Below are 18,013 nucleotides of genomic sequence, written 5' to 3'. Positions count from 1 at the left end.
TAACATATGCTGTTATTAACTTGTGATGAATTGTGAACATATAAAATGTTGTTGATATAGAGAAAAAGCTACTGTAAATGCAGAATAGTCCTTAAAATATTAATGAAATTCTGCTACATAAAGGAAAACTATCTGACTAAACAAAGAGTTTGAATCCAATAGCTAACTAAATCAAAATGTTAATGTAGATTTTACATAAAATATAATTTCTTAACATTACAATAGGGACAAGTTATGCCTATTTTGCCACAAGTTATGAACCAGGGTGTAATGCCACCACAGCCACCAGTTGCAAACCAGAATATGGTGCCAAATCAGCAAATGATGAATTCACCAAATGCAGTGCCACAACAGCCACAAATAATGCCCATGCCAAATGTGGTGCCTCAACAGAACATGTTGCAGCCACAACAAATCATGCAGAACCAGAATATGATGCCACAGAATGTTATGCCACAACAGAACATGATACAGCCACAAACTGTTATACAGCCACAGCCTATGATGCCACAGGTTGTTTTAATATAATAGAAAAATAGAATTCTCAATACCATGTGTTTCTAATACACTAATTTGAATAAAATATGTTACAATGCTCCAACTTTTAGTACATGTATAAAAACTTTATTGGCTTGATCATTTTTTTAAATTTTGTTTAACTTATTGAAATGTATTGCTAAAAGAAATGATATATTTTTTCTTGTATTTGATTCTGGTGGTAAAGAAATAATCAGATGGTATATTGTGAAAATTTTTTATTTCAGGATCCTTCAATGGAACAGGCAAACCAACAACAAATGATGGAAATGGGTAGTATTGATTCTCCAGATTCTCAAAAAACAGAGGTACAACATTATACTAGATGTTACATATTTTCATCATACAAATTATTGTAGATGCTGTACAAATTTTATAACCTTTAATACTTTAAAATATAGTAAAGATAAAGAAATAGATGTTACATATTTTGATCATAAAAATTATTGTAGATGCTGTACAAATTTTATAACCTTTAATACTTTAAAATATAGTAAAGATAAAGAAATGATATAGAATACCACTCACAGAAACCAATGACTGTTATCTTTTTGTTGGATTCATTCAGTTTCACTGCTATCAAGTTAAGTATAAAAAGTTGGTCTGCTAGTTTTACTTTAAACACATTTTTTTTTTAGGTAGATATACTTTTATGATTTCAAGAGAAATTTTTGGTGTATCATTGATGTAAATTATTCTTGCCATTTTTTCAGGATTTATCTCAGGATGGCATGGCTGTAGGTATGGAAGGTGCTGGTGATGAATCCTTTAATTCTATGTCACCTGATGACTCAGCCAAGTCATCACCAGATGGCATGTCTCCAGATAAAAGTATGATGTCAGATAGTCAAGAATCACAAGAGGACAATTCTCCACAAAAGAAGAGCAAAAAGCCAGCCCACAGAAAGAAAAAGAAGGGGGATGACAGGAAAGAAAGTATGTTGTGTTTGTGCTTGCTTGCGCATGTGGATTTTCTTTATAAATAGAGATCATTATCAGGATAGGTTGTGTAGGGCATAGTTATACTTGTCCAGGTTTTCAAATTTTGTAAACTTAATAAATTTTGAAAATCTATTTACTCAACAACATCTTCCAATCAAAAGATTCCTCAATTAATGCTAAAGGTTGCATGGTTAAGAAAGAAAAATATCCCAACTAAGTTAGAACAAATACATTTGTTAATGACACAACTATTGTTATTGATTTCAAAAATAGATGGAAACAATTTCAAGTAAAAATTTTAAAATATAGCTGATAAAGATTTATCAGGTCTTTATGTATTATTTGTTCATTACTTTAAGTAAAGATTTTAGCCTTGGGGTTAGAAAGTATCAGCAGTGTTAAGCTCAAGTTAGATAAAAAACATGGAATATTGTGTCATAAGGAAAATGGACAAGTATAACTGGTTAGGTGAAGGCATAGAACACGGATAGAAATAAAAATAGAACAAATGTAGTAATTAGATAAGCAACAAAAAAAAAAAAAAAACAGGGAGAGATAGTCACATATCATTTTCATACACAAACTTCTTAGTTCTTCGGTAGAGAAACATTCTCTCATCAAAGAGGTGTTCTCAAAAGAAAAATTACATGATTATGATATAATTGGTAAATTTTACTTAAATCCTAGATACATCATAAATGGTATTCCAAAACATTGTTTTACATCAATTTACATATATATAATTTCTTTATTCACAAGTAATCTTTTATCAGTAAAAAAAGCTACACATGCACTACCATGCAATAACATTAATATTGTTTAGGTGTATTTGTAATTCATTACTATCGGACTTCCAAGTAGGATGGTAGTAAGCACAATTTCTATTAATCATTGTTATATTGTATTGTTTTTCTGATTTGCAATAGATAGCCACATTAAATTTTAGTGTTTATAGACACTGTCGTCCCCCCAGATAGATGAGATAGTTGTATAAGGCATTATTTGCTAGTAAATAGCTTAATTTAGGACTTGGCCATTGCTAAATGAAGTAGATAGTTTTTACGCATGTTGGATAATAAAAGGCATGACGATGAATTCTGTGACTAACATTTTTTGGCATGAGAAGTAATGTCATTTTGTGGATGGATATTTATATTGCATGCCATTGAATTTGACAAACTGTACCTTGCAAGTTAAAAAGAAAAGAAAATTAGAATTTTTGTTTAAATAATTAGAATTTATGTTTTTGGGAATGATGATTTTGTTATTTTACATCAGTAATGGGGAAAATATAAAACTAACAGTACAGTAAATTTTTCATTAATGAAAGTGTTTATAAACAATTCCTAGTTAGGGGCATCCCCTGTTTATGGTTGAACGAAAGCTTAGGATTTTTTTACAGCAAAGAAGGGGGAATTCATTGATGTATTTTCATGAATGTATTATAGAATGGCGTTAGTATGACAGCATGTTTGAGATAACATTTTTCAAAGACAATACTTACAGTATTTCCAGACTGATCCAGTTGATACACACATTTGATTTTAATTTTGTTTAGTTTTAGTTCTTTTAATTTGCAAGGGAACAGCTTTGTTTTTTGCTATGAAAACACATCTAAGGTCATCATCTGATATTTCATAATAGTAAGAAGCATGCAGAATAATTGCTTTGAACTTATTTAATAGCCAAATAATCTATAAATGCAAATAATTTAGATGTGAAAATACCTGCTGTTTAAAGCTTATACAAATCTCACTCCAATAATGATCCTTTTTCTTTTTGAGCCAGTGATAATGGAATATCATTGTGTTCCTATGTCACTGATTGTGCAAGTGTCAATATAAAAATAAATAGAAAATGAAGATATCATTAAATGCTCCAAAAATTGTGTTGATAATTGAGTTCTACATTATTTTTAACTGTGAAAACTGATTTCTATTAAATGAAAGTCTGGGAATGCAAGAAATCCTTGTGACATTGTATTGCATAAGCATGAAAGTTTAAGTATATATAGACTGGAAAGTACAACTGGCATTTGGCTTTAAATAAATAGATATTTTATACTATTTTATCATATTATGATAGAGTTACTTTTAATTGAAGACTTAGATGTGTTTTATGGTGGTTTTATGTTATTTTATGCATGATATTAACATTTTAACACTACTAACAGATATGCTGATGAAAATAATGTGAATTTTACAGTTTGTATATTTTGAATGCAACAGACAACAACACAATATTATACTGTACATTTCAGTTTATTTTATTTTTTTTCGATTTGGTTATATTGGACTAATCTTCTCTTTACTTTGCACTTTATCTTTTGAGTTTATTTTGTTATATTGCATTTTCTTCAATTATCTGATTTGACTTTTCATTTGGTTTTTTATACTTTTTTCTGTTATTTTTAAAAAGTTTTCTGCACATTTGCACATTTGTTAAGAAGCAAATTGTTTGAAGTATTCATTTGGTAATCTTCCTACTCTGAAGTCAAATTGAGGAATCTAGTGCCTATGAGTGAATGTTTAATCTGCATATTAATTTATGTATACAATTTTTCTGAATATTAAAAGTCCCAGTGTCATCATGTTCATCTTTAAGTTTATTTGGGGCCAAAGAATTTAAAAAGATGAGATTTTGTAATTTATTGCTGATAACTGTCTAAAATTTGGTACATTTATGTTCTAACACCTGTCAATTGATATTGGCTGAAATCTTGCTAAAACCTGACAATGCTTAAATTAATGTTTTTATGCATAAAGCAGTATTTTATGAAAATAATGGATCAAATCCTAGAATAAGAAAAAAATGAAGAGAAACTATTTGCTGATTAACAGTACTAATGACCATTATTTTGGGTGTTACACATTTAAGTACTAAAAGTTATTGCACCAAAATTAACAAACTAAAATGCACATAATTGAACCTGTATTATGTATGCAAGTTCACCATGAATAGGGGATGTAATACGAATCTTCTTAGTCAGTTCTTACATTTCTAAAGGTAAAAATTGAAATTAATGTCTTGATTTAAAGATCAAATTATTTATGCAAATGTAAGATATCATTACTAAGTACCAAATTATTGCATCTTCCAAGTAGCAGAACTTGTTCCAACATCCATTTGAAAATACCCTTTCAGGTTTGTAAATTGAAAGTAAAGTAGAAAATGAAATAAATTTTACCATGAAACGTTTGTTTAACTTTGCCTTTTATCCCCTGTTATGTATGCCAGATCCCTAATTTCTTATGTCATTTATGTCTGTCATTGCTAGTAGCCCTGTGAAATTAGTTTAAGAATTGAAGAAAGTTTAATAGTCAAATTTTGACCCTTCGTGATATCAAGTCTTTTGCCAAGTTCCCCATTTGTACCCCAGTGATATGTTATTTTAATTTTTAGGTCCCCGTCGGTACCCTTGTGATATCTGTGGTAAGGCGTTCAAACACAAGCACCATATGACGGAACACAAGCGCCTCCATACTGGAGAGAAACCCTTCCAGTGTAAACGGTGCCTCAAACGCTTCTCTCACTCCGGATCTTACAGCCAACACATGAACCACCGCTTATGTAAAACCTCTGGCGGTAACGGTGAGAAAATCATTCATCACATTGGCCCAATGTAGGGTTCTGATGCATTTCCATATGACTGAGAATGTCATTTTGATCCTGTTGGCATTTTTGATCAAATTAGCTTGAAATAAATCTGGATATGTGACTTTATTCAAATCTTTCACTTTGGAAATTTGTTCAAAACAGAGTGTTATTAGGCCTCACCAAATTTATAAATTACTGTTAAATCTGTCAAATATTTATAAATGTTTGATATTGATGTTATTGTTTAATAGGTGGTGGAAATGATTGGAACCCTCCACTTTAAATTCACTCATTGCATTTCACTTATCACAGAACTACATTTTGATTGAAAACAAAAAGTATTAGGGAAACTTACAAAAAGTGGTGTACTCCTCTGTAAGAGTAGAAGAATATGCCACGTTTTAAAAACCAAATCTCTTTTGGAATGATTTTTTCTTTACTTTTTGCATTAACATTTTTAGCATAACAAATGTTGTTTTTTCTTTTGTTTGTTTGTGTTTATTGCTTGTTTATTTGTTGTCTGTCAGCATGGTAACATTGCATTGTCTTGAAACTGGTGCATCACAGAATTTGCATATGTTGTAAAGTCCGTTGCATATTGAAATCATTGTAAATATTTTGTTGATGTAGATTTTTTTTTCAGGAAATACTTTCTTTCTACATGTGTATCATTGGATCTTTGTGATAGAAATTTCAGGGATATTGTACAAACAAAACAGAAGCTCACTGTGCACATTTCACTTTTAAAGAATGTGGCATAAGGATTAAAATCAAAAATGTTTTCTAATGTCAAAATAATTTTAAAAGTTCAGTTGTTATAAATTCATATTATAGGACCCCAATTTTTTTGTTTATACAATATAGAAGTAAGAGGATGTGGTATGAAACTATCCACCGAAGACCAAAGGAAAAGGCTGTAAACAACTACAGGTCTCTGTGGTCTTTGGTGGATAGTTATCACATTGGCAATCATACCTCATTTCCTTATTTTTTTAGGGGAACCTTTGAATATTTATGATTCTTGAAGCTTTTTCATTGGCATACATTTCAGATAAATTGTAAAAATTATTATGAGATCTGAGATGTTTCTAAATTGATTTTAAAAGTTCTTCTAATTTCATCGCATTATTTCAATAAGGTGTCATATCATTATATACATGTAATTCCACAAAATGAAGGAAGATATAATAATGAAGGTTTTTTGTTTAATGAAACACGTCTTTGTTCTTCGCCTTTATCCAACCAATTTTGTTGTGTCGTGTGTTGTGACTAATCCTACTAAACATCTAACGATAGACCTACAAACACTAATTCACCTCTACACTTCAATTTTGATACTTGTCTTAAAATGTATTGTATAAAACCATATTTATTTCATTTACTCTGTCTTTGACAATATTGTGTGTTAGTGTTGTTGACTCCTTAAAACTTTCATTTGCCTGGGACGTTGTTAGAATCAATATGTTGGTTGGTATGAGAAATATACACTGTGTAACAATTTCATTCTATTATGAGATTAAAAGAAGATGTTGGTTATCTGAAACTGAGACAGCAATCCAACAACACAATGAAACCAAGAATTTCAGTCTTTTAAAGCTGGTATTTTAGGGGTTATTGTAGTAATTTAGAAACTGTTTCAGCAAGAAATTCAAAACAATACTTTAAAGGTTTAAATAGATTAAGCTTGATAATATATCAAATTTTGGGTATGGTTTATACCATAATCATTGTACTGACTCATTCTTTAATCTTTGTTATTTCAATACCATTTCCCTTTTCGGGGTTGTTATAAGATGAGCAATAAAATACATTAAAATCATTTTCATTTGTCAATTATCATGATTATGATGCCCCTTAAGGAGCAGAGAAAATATAATTACAATGTTCAAATGGTTACAATAATTTTTGTCGATTGGAGAATAAAAATAAACTAAAACTAATTGAAATGCATAAAAAGTGAGACAACAAAAACAATTGGAACAGTGCAGATGGAATTTTGATGTAAAGTGTTGAAAGAGCTGGTGGGTTACTCACATCTTATTAATTTTTTTGGCTCTTCTAGTCTTAATTACTGTGACTTGGTAAGCAAGTGTTGCTGTCCATCTATTGCAGTTCATTCAATATTCTGACCAAATTGCAATTTGTTTTATCAAATCGAACTGTTCAACTTGTCAGAAATTTAAACCAGCTGCTGTAGAAGTGCCACTGTCAAGTCATCTGTGCATAATACATCTTGGATACTTAAAACAGCCATGACAGCAAAAGTAAATAATAAACCTACATAATGTCTAAATTTTGTGATAACTTATTTAGGATAAACAGTTCACATATCATGTTTAGTAGCTATGTTCATAGAAAAAATTGGTCAGCTTAACCTACATTTAGCAAAATTTTTGTAAATGTCATGAGTAATGCATTACAGGATACTTGGAAGTGATATATATAATGAAGTTACAAATTATGTCCCTGCATATCTGCCCATTGAGAGTATTAAAAGTCATCCATTAGGGAATGCCACAACCAGTAGAGAATAAGGACATCAAATGTCTGTTCTTCTTTTATCACCTCCTGCATTGATTTCAAATCATAAACCTACATTTACAGTTTTCCAATTTATTTGAAATTGAGAATGTAAATGAGGACCATTATTCAAAGCTTGAAGTTTCATTCAACATATTTCATTAGTGTCTGTCATGAGTTATGGTCCCCTGCATGTCACACCACTTGGTATGTGGTAATATGGCTCCCTCCATCAATACTCAGAGACCCTTTGACATAAACTATTCATACTTGCTAATGTTGTCATATTCTCTTTACTTGGCTCTGCCATCAATTTGATTTGACAATTTTTACGGGACTTATGGGGCTTTTAGTATTTTAACAATGACACCTTGTGAACACAACTCCTCTGAGTCCAAATGGCTTCTAGATGGTAACTTTAGTGTCCATTGTTTGATTGGAATACAGTTGAAGGACAAAGGAGGGGAGTAAGCCTATTGATTTTGGGGTCAAAAGTCAAGGTCATTTTCTAAACATGAGTTTCTCTTGCCTGATCGTAAAGAAGAGTTGATATTGGGGTCAATGGGTCAAAGTTCAAGGACACTTTCATTAATATTCAATATTTAAAAAAAAATGGTTTTTTGATGGTAACTTGAGTTTCCCTTTCCTAATTGGAATGAAACTTATGCAGATTGAAGATAGGTGATTGGTAAGACACACACTGTCAAACCTGTATAAAGCAGTCATTCATGGAAACCTTTTAAATGAGGTTCCGAAAAAATTCTGATTCCGACATCAAATGTGGCCAGGATCAAGGCAAATTGTATTAGTGTTTTCAATCGGTAGAGTTTGTGTTCATGTGAGCAGACAAATAAAAAATGGTAGAAAACATTTGAAATAGTTGATATTTTGCGTGGAGAAATAAGTCGAAGATACGGTTTTCAATGGAAACTGAAAGGAGTAGAACGCAAGAAATTCAAAAATTCACTTATTGATCTTGGTTGCAAACTGGTTTCCATTCTCATTTTGATCCGATACTGAACACATTTTTCGTCATGATTATATTTTAGTTGTTAAAAACATGAAAATGACCGTTGTTAAAAGTTGAATTGATGATTTTGTGCTAAGATTAGGTGACTGCTGACCACGTTAGACAGGTGAACGCTTGAAAGAGTTAATTTATATAGAGAAGTTGAGTGAACACGTTTGGGAGGGTCTGAAAGTGACTGTTAGAGGCAGGATCGACTGTACTGATTTCTCTCAGGTTAAAATTCTACAAATAAGGTGTTTTTTAAATGGTTTCTGGGTAGTAACTGCGAGTTTCCTTTGCCAAATTGGAATAAATTTACATAAAGATGGAAAATATATATGGAAGGGGAAGAAACCTATTAACATTTGAGTAAAAAGGTCATTGTTGTGAGCTTCCTATGCTTGATTGGAATGAAACTATTCAGATGGATGATATAGGGAAGGGGAAGACACCTTTGGATTTAAGTGCCAATCAGTTAAGTTCAAGTCCTTGGTTCTAAAAATAGTGACTGTTGAAAAAAGTTTGTTTCCTTAAAATGTAGCTTTTTTTTGGAGTTTTTTTAACAATATTATTAGCTATGTGCCCAACACTGAGCATGTTTCGCCATGGTAAGGGGAACCCCTGCCGAATGTGAGTGAAGTGGATTCACAAGAAGGGTTTTTCTGTATATTTGGGCTCTGAAGAAAGTATAGGTAACATTTTTTGTTTCCAGATATCTGACTTGTGTGCTGTTTAAGGAGCATCTGTTGGCAGGGCCAATTTTCCAATTGTTTTATGTATGATATGTATCAAACTTGACTAGGAAAATGATCGTTATACTATTGCACATGCTATTTATAATTAAATTGGGGTGAACAAATTTCTGAGGTCATGACGATAGTTGATTAGATGATGTCAGGTCCCAAAATCTTGACACTTAATAAAGATTTTTGTTTCCTATGGAATTTTTGTAATTCAAATATATATTTTAGTGTGTTACCAATCAAATTTGAGTTTGAGTCAATTTAGTCGAAACAAATATGACATACACAGCTAATTTTGCTTGGATTAAAGAATTTAGTATATATGAATAAAATAAAGTTTAATGTTTGCTTTGAAATAAAGAAACCAAAGTATCTGGAGGTTGTTATATGCCCGTTTACGGGACCTATTATTGTATACCGTTGTCCGTCGGTCTGTCATTCCGTCGGACAATAACTCAAAAACGCTTGAACCAATTTGCATGAAACTTTTGGGAATTGTTTATAACTATTGACATGAGCTCCCTTTGGATTTTTATTCATTAAAAAAAGGGGGATTTTCCAGTTTTTCGGACAATAACTCAAAAACACTGTCACCAATTTGCAAGAAACTTTGATGAATTGTTTATATCTATTGACATAAGCTCCCTTTCTATTTTTATAAATTTTTGATTTTATGTTTCCGAGTTATGGGGTTTTATTCATTAAAAAAAGGGGGATTTTCCAGTTTTCGGACAATAACTCAAAAATGCTTTCAGCAGTTTTCATGAAACTTTTGTGAATTGTTTATATCTATTGATGTAAGCTCCCTTTCGATTTTTATAAATATTAGATTTTACATTTCCGAGTTATGGGATTTTATTCATATAAAGGTGTGATTTTCCAGTTTTCAGACAATATCTTTAAAGTGCTTTGAGCAGTTTTCTTGAAACTTTGGTGACTAGTTTATATCTATTAAGATAACCTCCCTTTAGTTTTTTTTAAATTTCTGATATGACATTGAGAAGTTATTGAACTTTATTCTTGAAAAAGCGACGGAGGTATCATGCGCTTATTGAGCACCTGTTTATTGGAATTCAGGTCATTTCAATAGACAAACTAATAAGAAAAATCAAAACAAACAGTGAAATGCTTTCATTCAAATTAAAACTATTACTTTTCTTAAAAAAGCAACACATTTTATATGAAATAGAAACATATCCTACTATAGAAAACAGACATTGTAAATGTCCTGTACCAACAAAGAAATCAATAAATATTGAAATGTAGGTCAGTTTACTTTAATTAAAAGGTAACAAAATGAAAACACAGTACAAAATTCGTCTGAAAAGAAGGAAGGTACAAAGTTTTAGAACTTAAATTTTTTTCCACTTGTTTGAAGTGGGCTGTACAACTGCAGTTGAAAGTCCTCATATACAGGAGTTCACAGCAATATAAATGAGCTGAATAACTCTGAAAAACAAAAGCTTCAAAATTGTTATCCAACCTTCTTGCAAATAACCTTATTTGAAAGCCATCTTGTATACAGTAGATGTATTTGGTGTCTATTCACCATTTTAAATTTGATGCTACTAACACTAGCTTTATGTCTCACAACACTAATGTATTTTCTGTGATGCACCTTGTGTAAATCAAGCAATGGTCATAATCTAAAATTTGTCTGAAAAATAAATGTGATCAACTGTTATGCTATAAATCCTGTAGTTTTATCTATTTATTCTGAGTATATCATGTATTTACAGTGGAACCTGTGTCTTCAGAAGGACAAATAATTAATATATTCCAACTACATATACAAACAATTCTCTACATAAGTGCAAAATAATTTCAAATATTATCACTAGAATACAAAGGTTTAATGTACGAAATGTTTACATAGCTTTTTACATTGAAACAAAAAGCAACCTATTGCTGTTACTTAAGCAACTGACAACAATTCCATATTTTGTTATTTTTAAATGCAACTAGACCTAAGATGGCCTTGAAGTTGAACAGGTTTCATTGTGATTTCACTCAATACAACTATTTATGTTACAACACAATTACTGAGATGTTTTTATCCAAAGAACTTCAGGTATTAAATTTACTGTACAGATATTATGAATTTGCAACCATTTAGTTTGGTATAGACTTGTATTTTGGATCATACAGTTTGTTACATGAAAAATATAAATGTATAGAAAATCTGGAAGACAAGTTGTTGTTATTTTAATAATAATTGAGACAAAGTCCACTTTTTTAAAGTTTTAAATGCTTATTATATTGGATGAGAATATCTCAAGATTTGAGAAAAAAATTCACTGGTTCCTGAACATATAAAAAAAAAACAAACAATGGCTCACCATACTGACACGAAAATTAATGTGACATGAATCACAGGAATAAAAAGCCTCCTTATTGTTCAATAATAAAGATAAACATATTAGAAATAAAATAAGCAAGTTAAAAGGATGAGAGCAGTTAAATTAAATATTGGTTTCATATTTTGGACATAATTTTCTGTAATTGTCAAAGAAATGGATGAGCCTTTGTTGGGTAATATTATAAATTTTGGTTTTAAAAAGATTGTTTCAAAGTTTACTTTGTAAAAATGAATTTGGTGCTTTTGATTTGGTAAATATGAAAATGCTTATAGAAATAGTGAAATAAGTAAGGTTGTTATATTTTCAGGTGGTGACGAGATTAAAGCCTCTAAAGAGGATGACATGGATAAAGAAGACGGTTCTATTGTGGAATCAGAGGAGGAGGATCTTGGTGAAAGCATAGAATTGTCAGAAAAAGACATTTAGGGCACATGTACATTATCATTGTTGTAGTATGTGTATAAGTAACGTGAACCTAGTGAAATGTGACCTTTTTTTGTTAAATGTTTAAAGTTGAATATGCTTCCTCTTAGAAATAATTGGTTTCTTAATCTAGGTTTTGTTTTAGATACAGATGACAGTTTTCTTTAAAAAAATGCTTATTTCAATAAATGAGCTATTTTCCATCCCTGCATTCCACCAACAAAAAAATATAATTGGTTGTGAATTTTTGTTTGACATATATTCATCCTTGCTATAGAATGAAAGTGTGTGTTTTTCATCAGATACCTCTAGTCCGACATTGTCATTCACATGATTATCATTGTATGGTGCTTCATTTATTCATGTTTACCAAATTACAGACCATAGCAAATTTAGATTAAAGATAATGACTTAAAAACATATTGTTTATAGAGATAATGAAAACCAGATTTAAAAGTAAGAAGAAAAGATAAGGGCAAACATCCAAGTACTTTAAAGGCATATTTCCATTTGATTGTATATTTGAAATGGCAAACAGATCTGTGTTGATTATTTTTGTATGAAATCTATTGTATGCTTGCTTAGGAAGCAATAAAATAATGCAAGAAACAGTTTTATGTTTTTGTACTTCAGAAACATTAGTTGATTAGTAGACATTCATTAGGCAGAACTGTGTCAATACGTTAATGGTAGTGTGCTTACCTCTGGTGTGGAAGGTTGTTGATTTGATCATCAGCTTGGTCAAATCAAAGACTTGAACATTGGTATTTGCTGCTTCTCGTCTAAGCATATAACATTTAGGAGTAAAGGACGGTCAGCTGACAGAATCATATTCATGTTCTCATCCTGAATCTGCAGGATGTTAAGCAAGCATCAATCAATCAAGCAATCTGAATATGCAATTAATAGTTGCCACTTGATATTAGAAAGCTATCTATCCATCTGTTTTCATGGACAGCATCAAATAAAATGCTATAATGCTAGTTGAAATGATCAAATTTGTGTCATTGAGATGTTGTCTAATTAACATATTACTATCTTTATAAGCTGACTAAACAAATAGTCTGGGAGTATAAATTACAAATAAGAAGGTGTGGTATATTTGCAAATGAGACAACACTCCACCAGAGGCCAAATGACATAGAAGTTAACAACTATAGGTCACTGTACGGTCTTCAACAATGATCAATACCCATACCACATAGTCAGCTTAAAAGGCCTGGAAATGACAAATATAAAACAATTCAAGCAAGAAAACTAATGGCCTGATTTATGTACAAAACAATAAAGGAAAAACAAATATGATAAACAACAAGCACTGAATTACTGTTGAGTAATCTTCGATTAACAAATGACTTAAAGTCTTAAATTGTGGTGCTACACCACTGTCGCAGGTTAGGCCTAAGGGGAGGGTTGACTGCTCACAAAAATGTCAAACTCGCACGACAGTCTTTATGCATGTCCAAAGCCAGGAACCAGTGGTTGTTGGTTGCTGTCCAACAATTATAATTTTTCATTAATTGTTGCAGTAGAAATTCTCTATTGAATGCTCCAACGTTTTGTCATACAGGTGCCTTTTATTGCTTACTTTATGGTTTTCATTTTGCTCATTGTTGAAAGCTGTACAGTGACCTGTAAATGTTCAAATGAGTTGTTGCCTTTTAATGATAATTATAACCCATTTTGTGTCTTTATGGTGAACAGTACTTTGACCTATAATGGTTTACTTTTAAAAATTGTGACTTGGATGGAAAGTTGTCTCATTTGCACTCATACCACACCTTATATCTATTAGTAAAGTAGAGAAATACTAAACAGGAAAATAGATCTCTCAATAATTAATCTGACAGAATTCATTGGGAACCAATTGTGCTCCTCTTCTTGCCGACTTGTTTCTTTATTCATATGAGCCTGATTTCATACAGGAGCTTCTTTGGAAGAAAGAAAAGAAGTTAGCATTATCCTTTAACTCCACTTTCCGCTATAAAGATGATGTCATCTCACTAAATAATTCAAAGTTTGGTGACTTATGTTGAACACATCTATCCCATCGAACTTGAGATAAAGGATACAACAGATAAAGTTAAGTCTGCCTCATATCTTGACTTACATCTAGAAATTGACAATAAGGGTCTGTTGACAACAAAACTTTAAGACAGCAGCGCCTGCATATAGAGTATATGTCTACCAGTTGATACGATATTCCAGGGATTGTATTACCTATCATGATTTCCTTGATAGAGGGTTGCTGCTCACGAGGGAGCTATTGAAGTGAAGTGAAGGTGAAGTTGAAATCATCCGCTCGTAAATTTGTCCATCTGTCCGTCTGTCCATCCGTCAGTCTGGCAAATCAGCTTTCCACACTTTTTTTCTTTGTTCTTTAAGATATTGATTTGATATTTGGTATATAGTTTTATCATGACAAGTTATAGATCAAGTTCGAATTTTGTTCCGGTCTGATGATTTAGTCCAGAGTTATGACCATAACTCTGGACCATATCTAATGTTAGAGTACTATGTTAAACCATATTTCTGTACAAAGGGAGATAACTCATTTTTTAAAAGACATTCTTTGTTAAATTATTTGCAGATTTTTTTTACAGGTTTGTTTGTTATTTAGTATAAACTAATTTTCTGAATGCTATATATATAAACAAAAATTATGAAGAGAAATCCTTTAATTAGATAATAATCTATTTTTATTAATGTATATATTTCAATACATTACATTGTGTAGATAAAAGTTGTTGACATTTTATAGATAAGTTACAAATCTATATTAGTTTGTGACAAATGAAAGAAAAAAATATTTGGAACTATTAATTATATCTGATTATAATTTGAAAATAGATATACACTGTATTACATCATATCTAATTTTAGAGAACTATTAATCATATCTAATGTTTTTTCATCATGCTTATAAGATATTGATTGATAATTGGTATATAGTTTTATCATGACAAGTTACAGATCAAGTTCAAATTTTTGTTTTGGTCTAATAATATTGTGCAGAGTTATGGTCCTTGGACTTGAAAAATTCACTCATATAATCAGTTTTCCACACTGTTTTTAGTCATGCTTGAAGATATTGACATGATATTTACTTTTTGTTTACACAATGACAAGTTATAGAACAAGTTAGCATTTTGTTCCAGTATTATGAATTTTTACCTGGTAGGGGACTGTATTGCCATGCAATACTCTCAGAATGCTTGTTTTCTTCATTTTTTGCCATTGCATTGTCAGTTTATTTTCGACTTATAGTTGAAAGGTCTGCTTGTATCTTTCGCCTCTCTTTGACTCCTTATATGAGTTGTTGTCCTTCACTGACAGGAACTTAAAAAAAATAGTTTCTTGCTGAATATTTTGCTATTCATGTATGAAACAGTTTTCTTATTTTCTTATTTCTCGTTTATCAAAAATCTCAATAACTCCATATGTTCCACATGTTACTTCTTTGTTTCTGATGAAAGCCCTTTTTTGTTTGCTATTTGGTCAAAATAAATGCAGGTTAGAAATCATGCCTGTTGAAACCTTGTGTGTGTGTGAGTGTTTTGTGTTATTTGTTTTATATTATGTTTTTGTTTATACTTTCATTGTTTTAAAAAGTACTCAATAGGAATTTGAATTTTAGGTTAACATTGATATGTTTCAAATACAAGTCACGACATTTTTATTTTCTAGCATTATTACGAGGAAAAAATGTACACCTAGTTAAAGCAAAACTTATATAGTTGATTAACTAGTTTAACGAGCATTACAATAGTATAAAAGCAAAATTTTATCACAATGTCTCTATTTAAATATTTGTAAGAGAACCTTTATCTCATACAAATGTACGAAAATACCATATACTTTGGGACAACCATATCACGATAGCGGCCAGAACACTTTACAACTTTACCATGCAAAATTTTGGTCCAAAAGCAATCTTGTAAGCATCAACAAATACTGATTAGATCATTCAAAAATAAGAATTTTTTGTGTGATACTTCTATTTATCCTTGCTACATTAGTATAACAGAAAAAAAAATAATATAAATGTGAAATGTCAGTTTAAAATTATTTAATTGCACTTAAATTAAGATTACTATTCACTATGCAAAGTTGACCTTGGACAGTTCGTCTAGTGCTCTTACCTACTTGGGTTTCCAAACTTTAAGTCTTGGTCGTACCTGGTGAAGGTTAATCGTATTATATGAATGGACATCGAAATCTTACGTTTACAACTACCAAATTTTTTTAGAATGCAATGAGATATACATTTGTTCACATCAAAATTGTTCTATATCGAGAGTATGACGTAGATATAAGTAAACGATTTTAAGTATCAAAACACAAAGTTGAGGGATGAACCATGGTAAAAATCAATTCCTTTTCAAATATTGAATATAAGGTTACTGTAAATCTATAAAACAAACATCTTTAACAGGTTTGCCAGGAAGGAAATGTGCAAAGATGCAGATATAGAAATTTTCAATCGGTTGCAATTGTCTATAGAAGTTAAATCTTGTTTCAAACTGCTCAGAAAAGATGATGGGGAAAACCTTACATAAAGATCCTAACTTTCCTGCTGACCTGACTTAAACGATGGGACGGATTCTACCTACCTATCCTCTTCGCTCCTGGCGGAGCATAAGGTCGCCACAAGATTTCGCCATCCAACTCTGTCTTTAGCCTTTGTTTCGGCTTCTCCCCAGGTCATGTCAAGCTCCTTCAGTTCTGCTTCAATCGTTCGACGCCAGGTGGTTTTGGGTCTTCCTCTTGGTCTCTTCCCCTGGGGCGTCCATCTAAGAGCTATCCTGGTGATATTGGATACAGGCATCCTGTGAACATGCCCCAGCCATCTTTCAGAATACATGAGGACTTAGTCATTTCAAGGAGATGTTCATTTGAAATACGGTTTGGCCAGAAGATTTTGCAGATTTGCCTCAGACAATTGTGGAAACTTGAGAGCGATCTCATATCTGTTTTCGTTACTCTCCAGCATTCACTTCCATACAGAAGGACAGATTTAACAGTACTGTTATATAGCCTTATCTTTGTTTTCCTGTTGTATTGTTTGGACTTCCAAATGGGTCGTAGTCTTTGAAATGCAGATCTTGCCTTGGCTAGCCTACTTTTAATATCTTTTTGTGTTGGATCTTCTGTACTAACCACAGTTCCTAGATAAGTAAATTTATCTACCTGTTGGATTTCTGTGCCCTCAGCTTTTAGTCATAAGTTTGATGTTATGTTAAGTCGCATTTCTTGAGTCTTTTTTGCGTTCATTTCAAGTCCAATTTGGCTTGCAAAATGGCTGAGCCGATTTGTCTTTTCCTGCATATTGTCTTGGTTTGATGAAAGGAGTGCTATATCATCAGCAAAGTCAAGGTCCTCTAGGGTTGTAAACATTGACCATTTGATGCCTCTTTTTTTGTCACTGGTGGTCTTCCGCATCACCCAGTCAATGGCAACCAGGAATAAGATGGGTGAGATGATGCAGCCCTGTCGTACTCCAGATTTTACTTCAAACCAGTCAGTTTCCTTGTTGTTAAGTATCACAGCACATTCAAAGTTGGTATAAAAGCATTTTATCAGTGTTACGATCTTGTGTGGTACTCCATATGATATAAGGATTGTCCAAAGAGTCTCTCTATGTAAACTGTCGAATGCTTTCTTGAAATCAATAAAGTTTATATATAGAGGTGTCTTCCATTCTATACACTGCTCAATGATGTTCATTAGAGCAAAGATCTGATCAATACATCCTTTCCCTTTCCTAAACCCAGCTTGTTCCTGTCTTAACCTGTCATCCAGTTCAGAGTCTATCCTGTTTAACAGTATTCTGCAAAACACTTTACTTGGGATTGAGAGTAATGTTATACCTCTCCAGTTGT

General features: G+C 31.6%; 1 protein-coding gene across 2 annotated transcripts in view; it reads left to right on the top strand.

Annotated features, from left to right (window-relative positions):
• Positions 1-12,743, top strand: part of LOC127725724 (SWI/SNF-related matrix-associated actin-dependent regulator of chromatin subfamily E member 1-like) — a 30,030-nt gene extending 17,287 nt beyond the window's left edge. Inside the window, exons 13-17 of one of the 2 annotated variants that reach the window (XM_052232910.1) lie at positions 226-513; positions 765-845; positions 1,251-1,473; positions 4,882-5,070; positions 12,016-12,743. In XM_052232910.1, the coding sequence (XP_052088870.1) occupies positions 226-513; positions 765-845; positions 1,251-1,473; positions 4,882-5,070; positions 12,016-12,134 (900 nt within the window). In that variant the 3' untranslated portion in view covers positions 12,135-12,743. The remainder of the gene's footprint in view (positions 1-225; positions 514-764; positions 846-1,250; positions 1,474-4,881; positions 5,071-12,015) is intronic. The other variant, XM_052232911.1, reaches the window with a different exon arrangement.
• The last annotated feature ends 5,270 nt before the right edge of the window (positions 12,744-18,013 follow it).

Source organism: Mytilus californianus, unplaced genomic scaffold (assembly GCF_021869535.1).
Source record: "Mytilus californianus isolate M0D057914Y unplaced genomic scaffold, xbMytCali1.0.p SCAF_15, whole genome shotgun sequence".
In the NCBI taxonomy this organism is placed as follows: domain Eukaryota; kingdom Metazoa; phylum Mollusca; class Bivalvia; order Mytilida; family Mytilidae; genus Mytilus; species Mytilus californianus.
The sequence above is the reverse complement of the archived record's forward strand: the minus strand, read 5'-3'. Positions and strand labels throughout refer to the sequence as shown.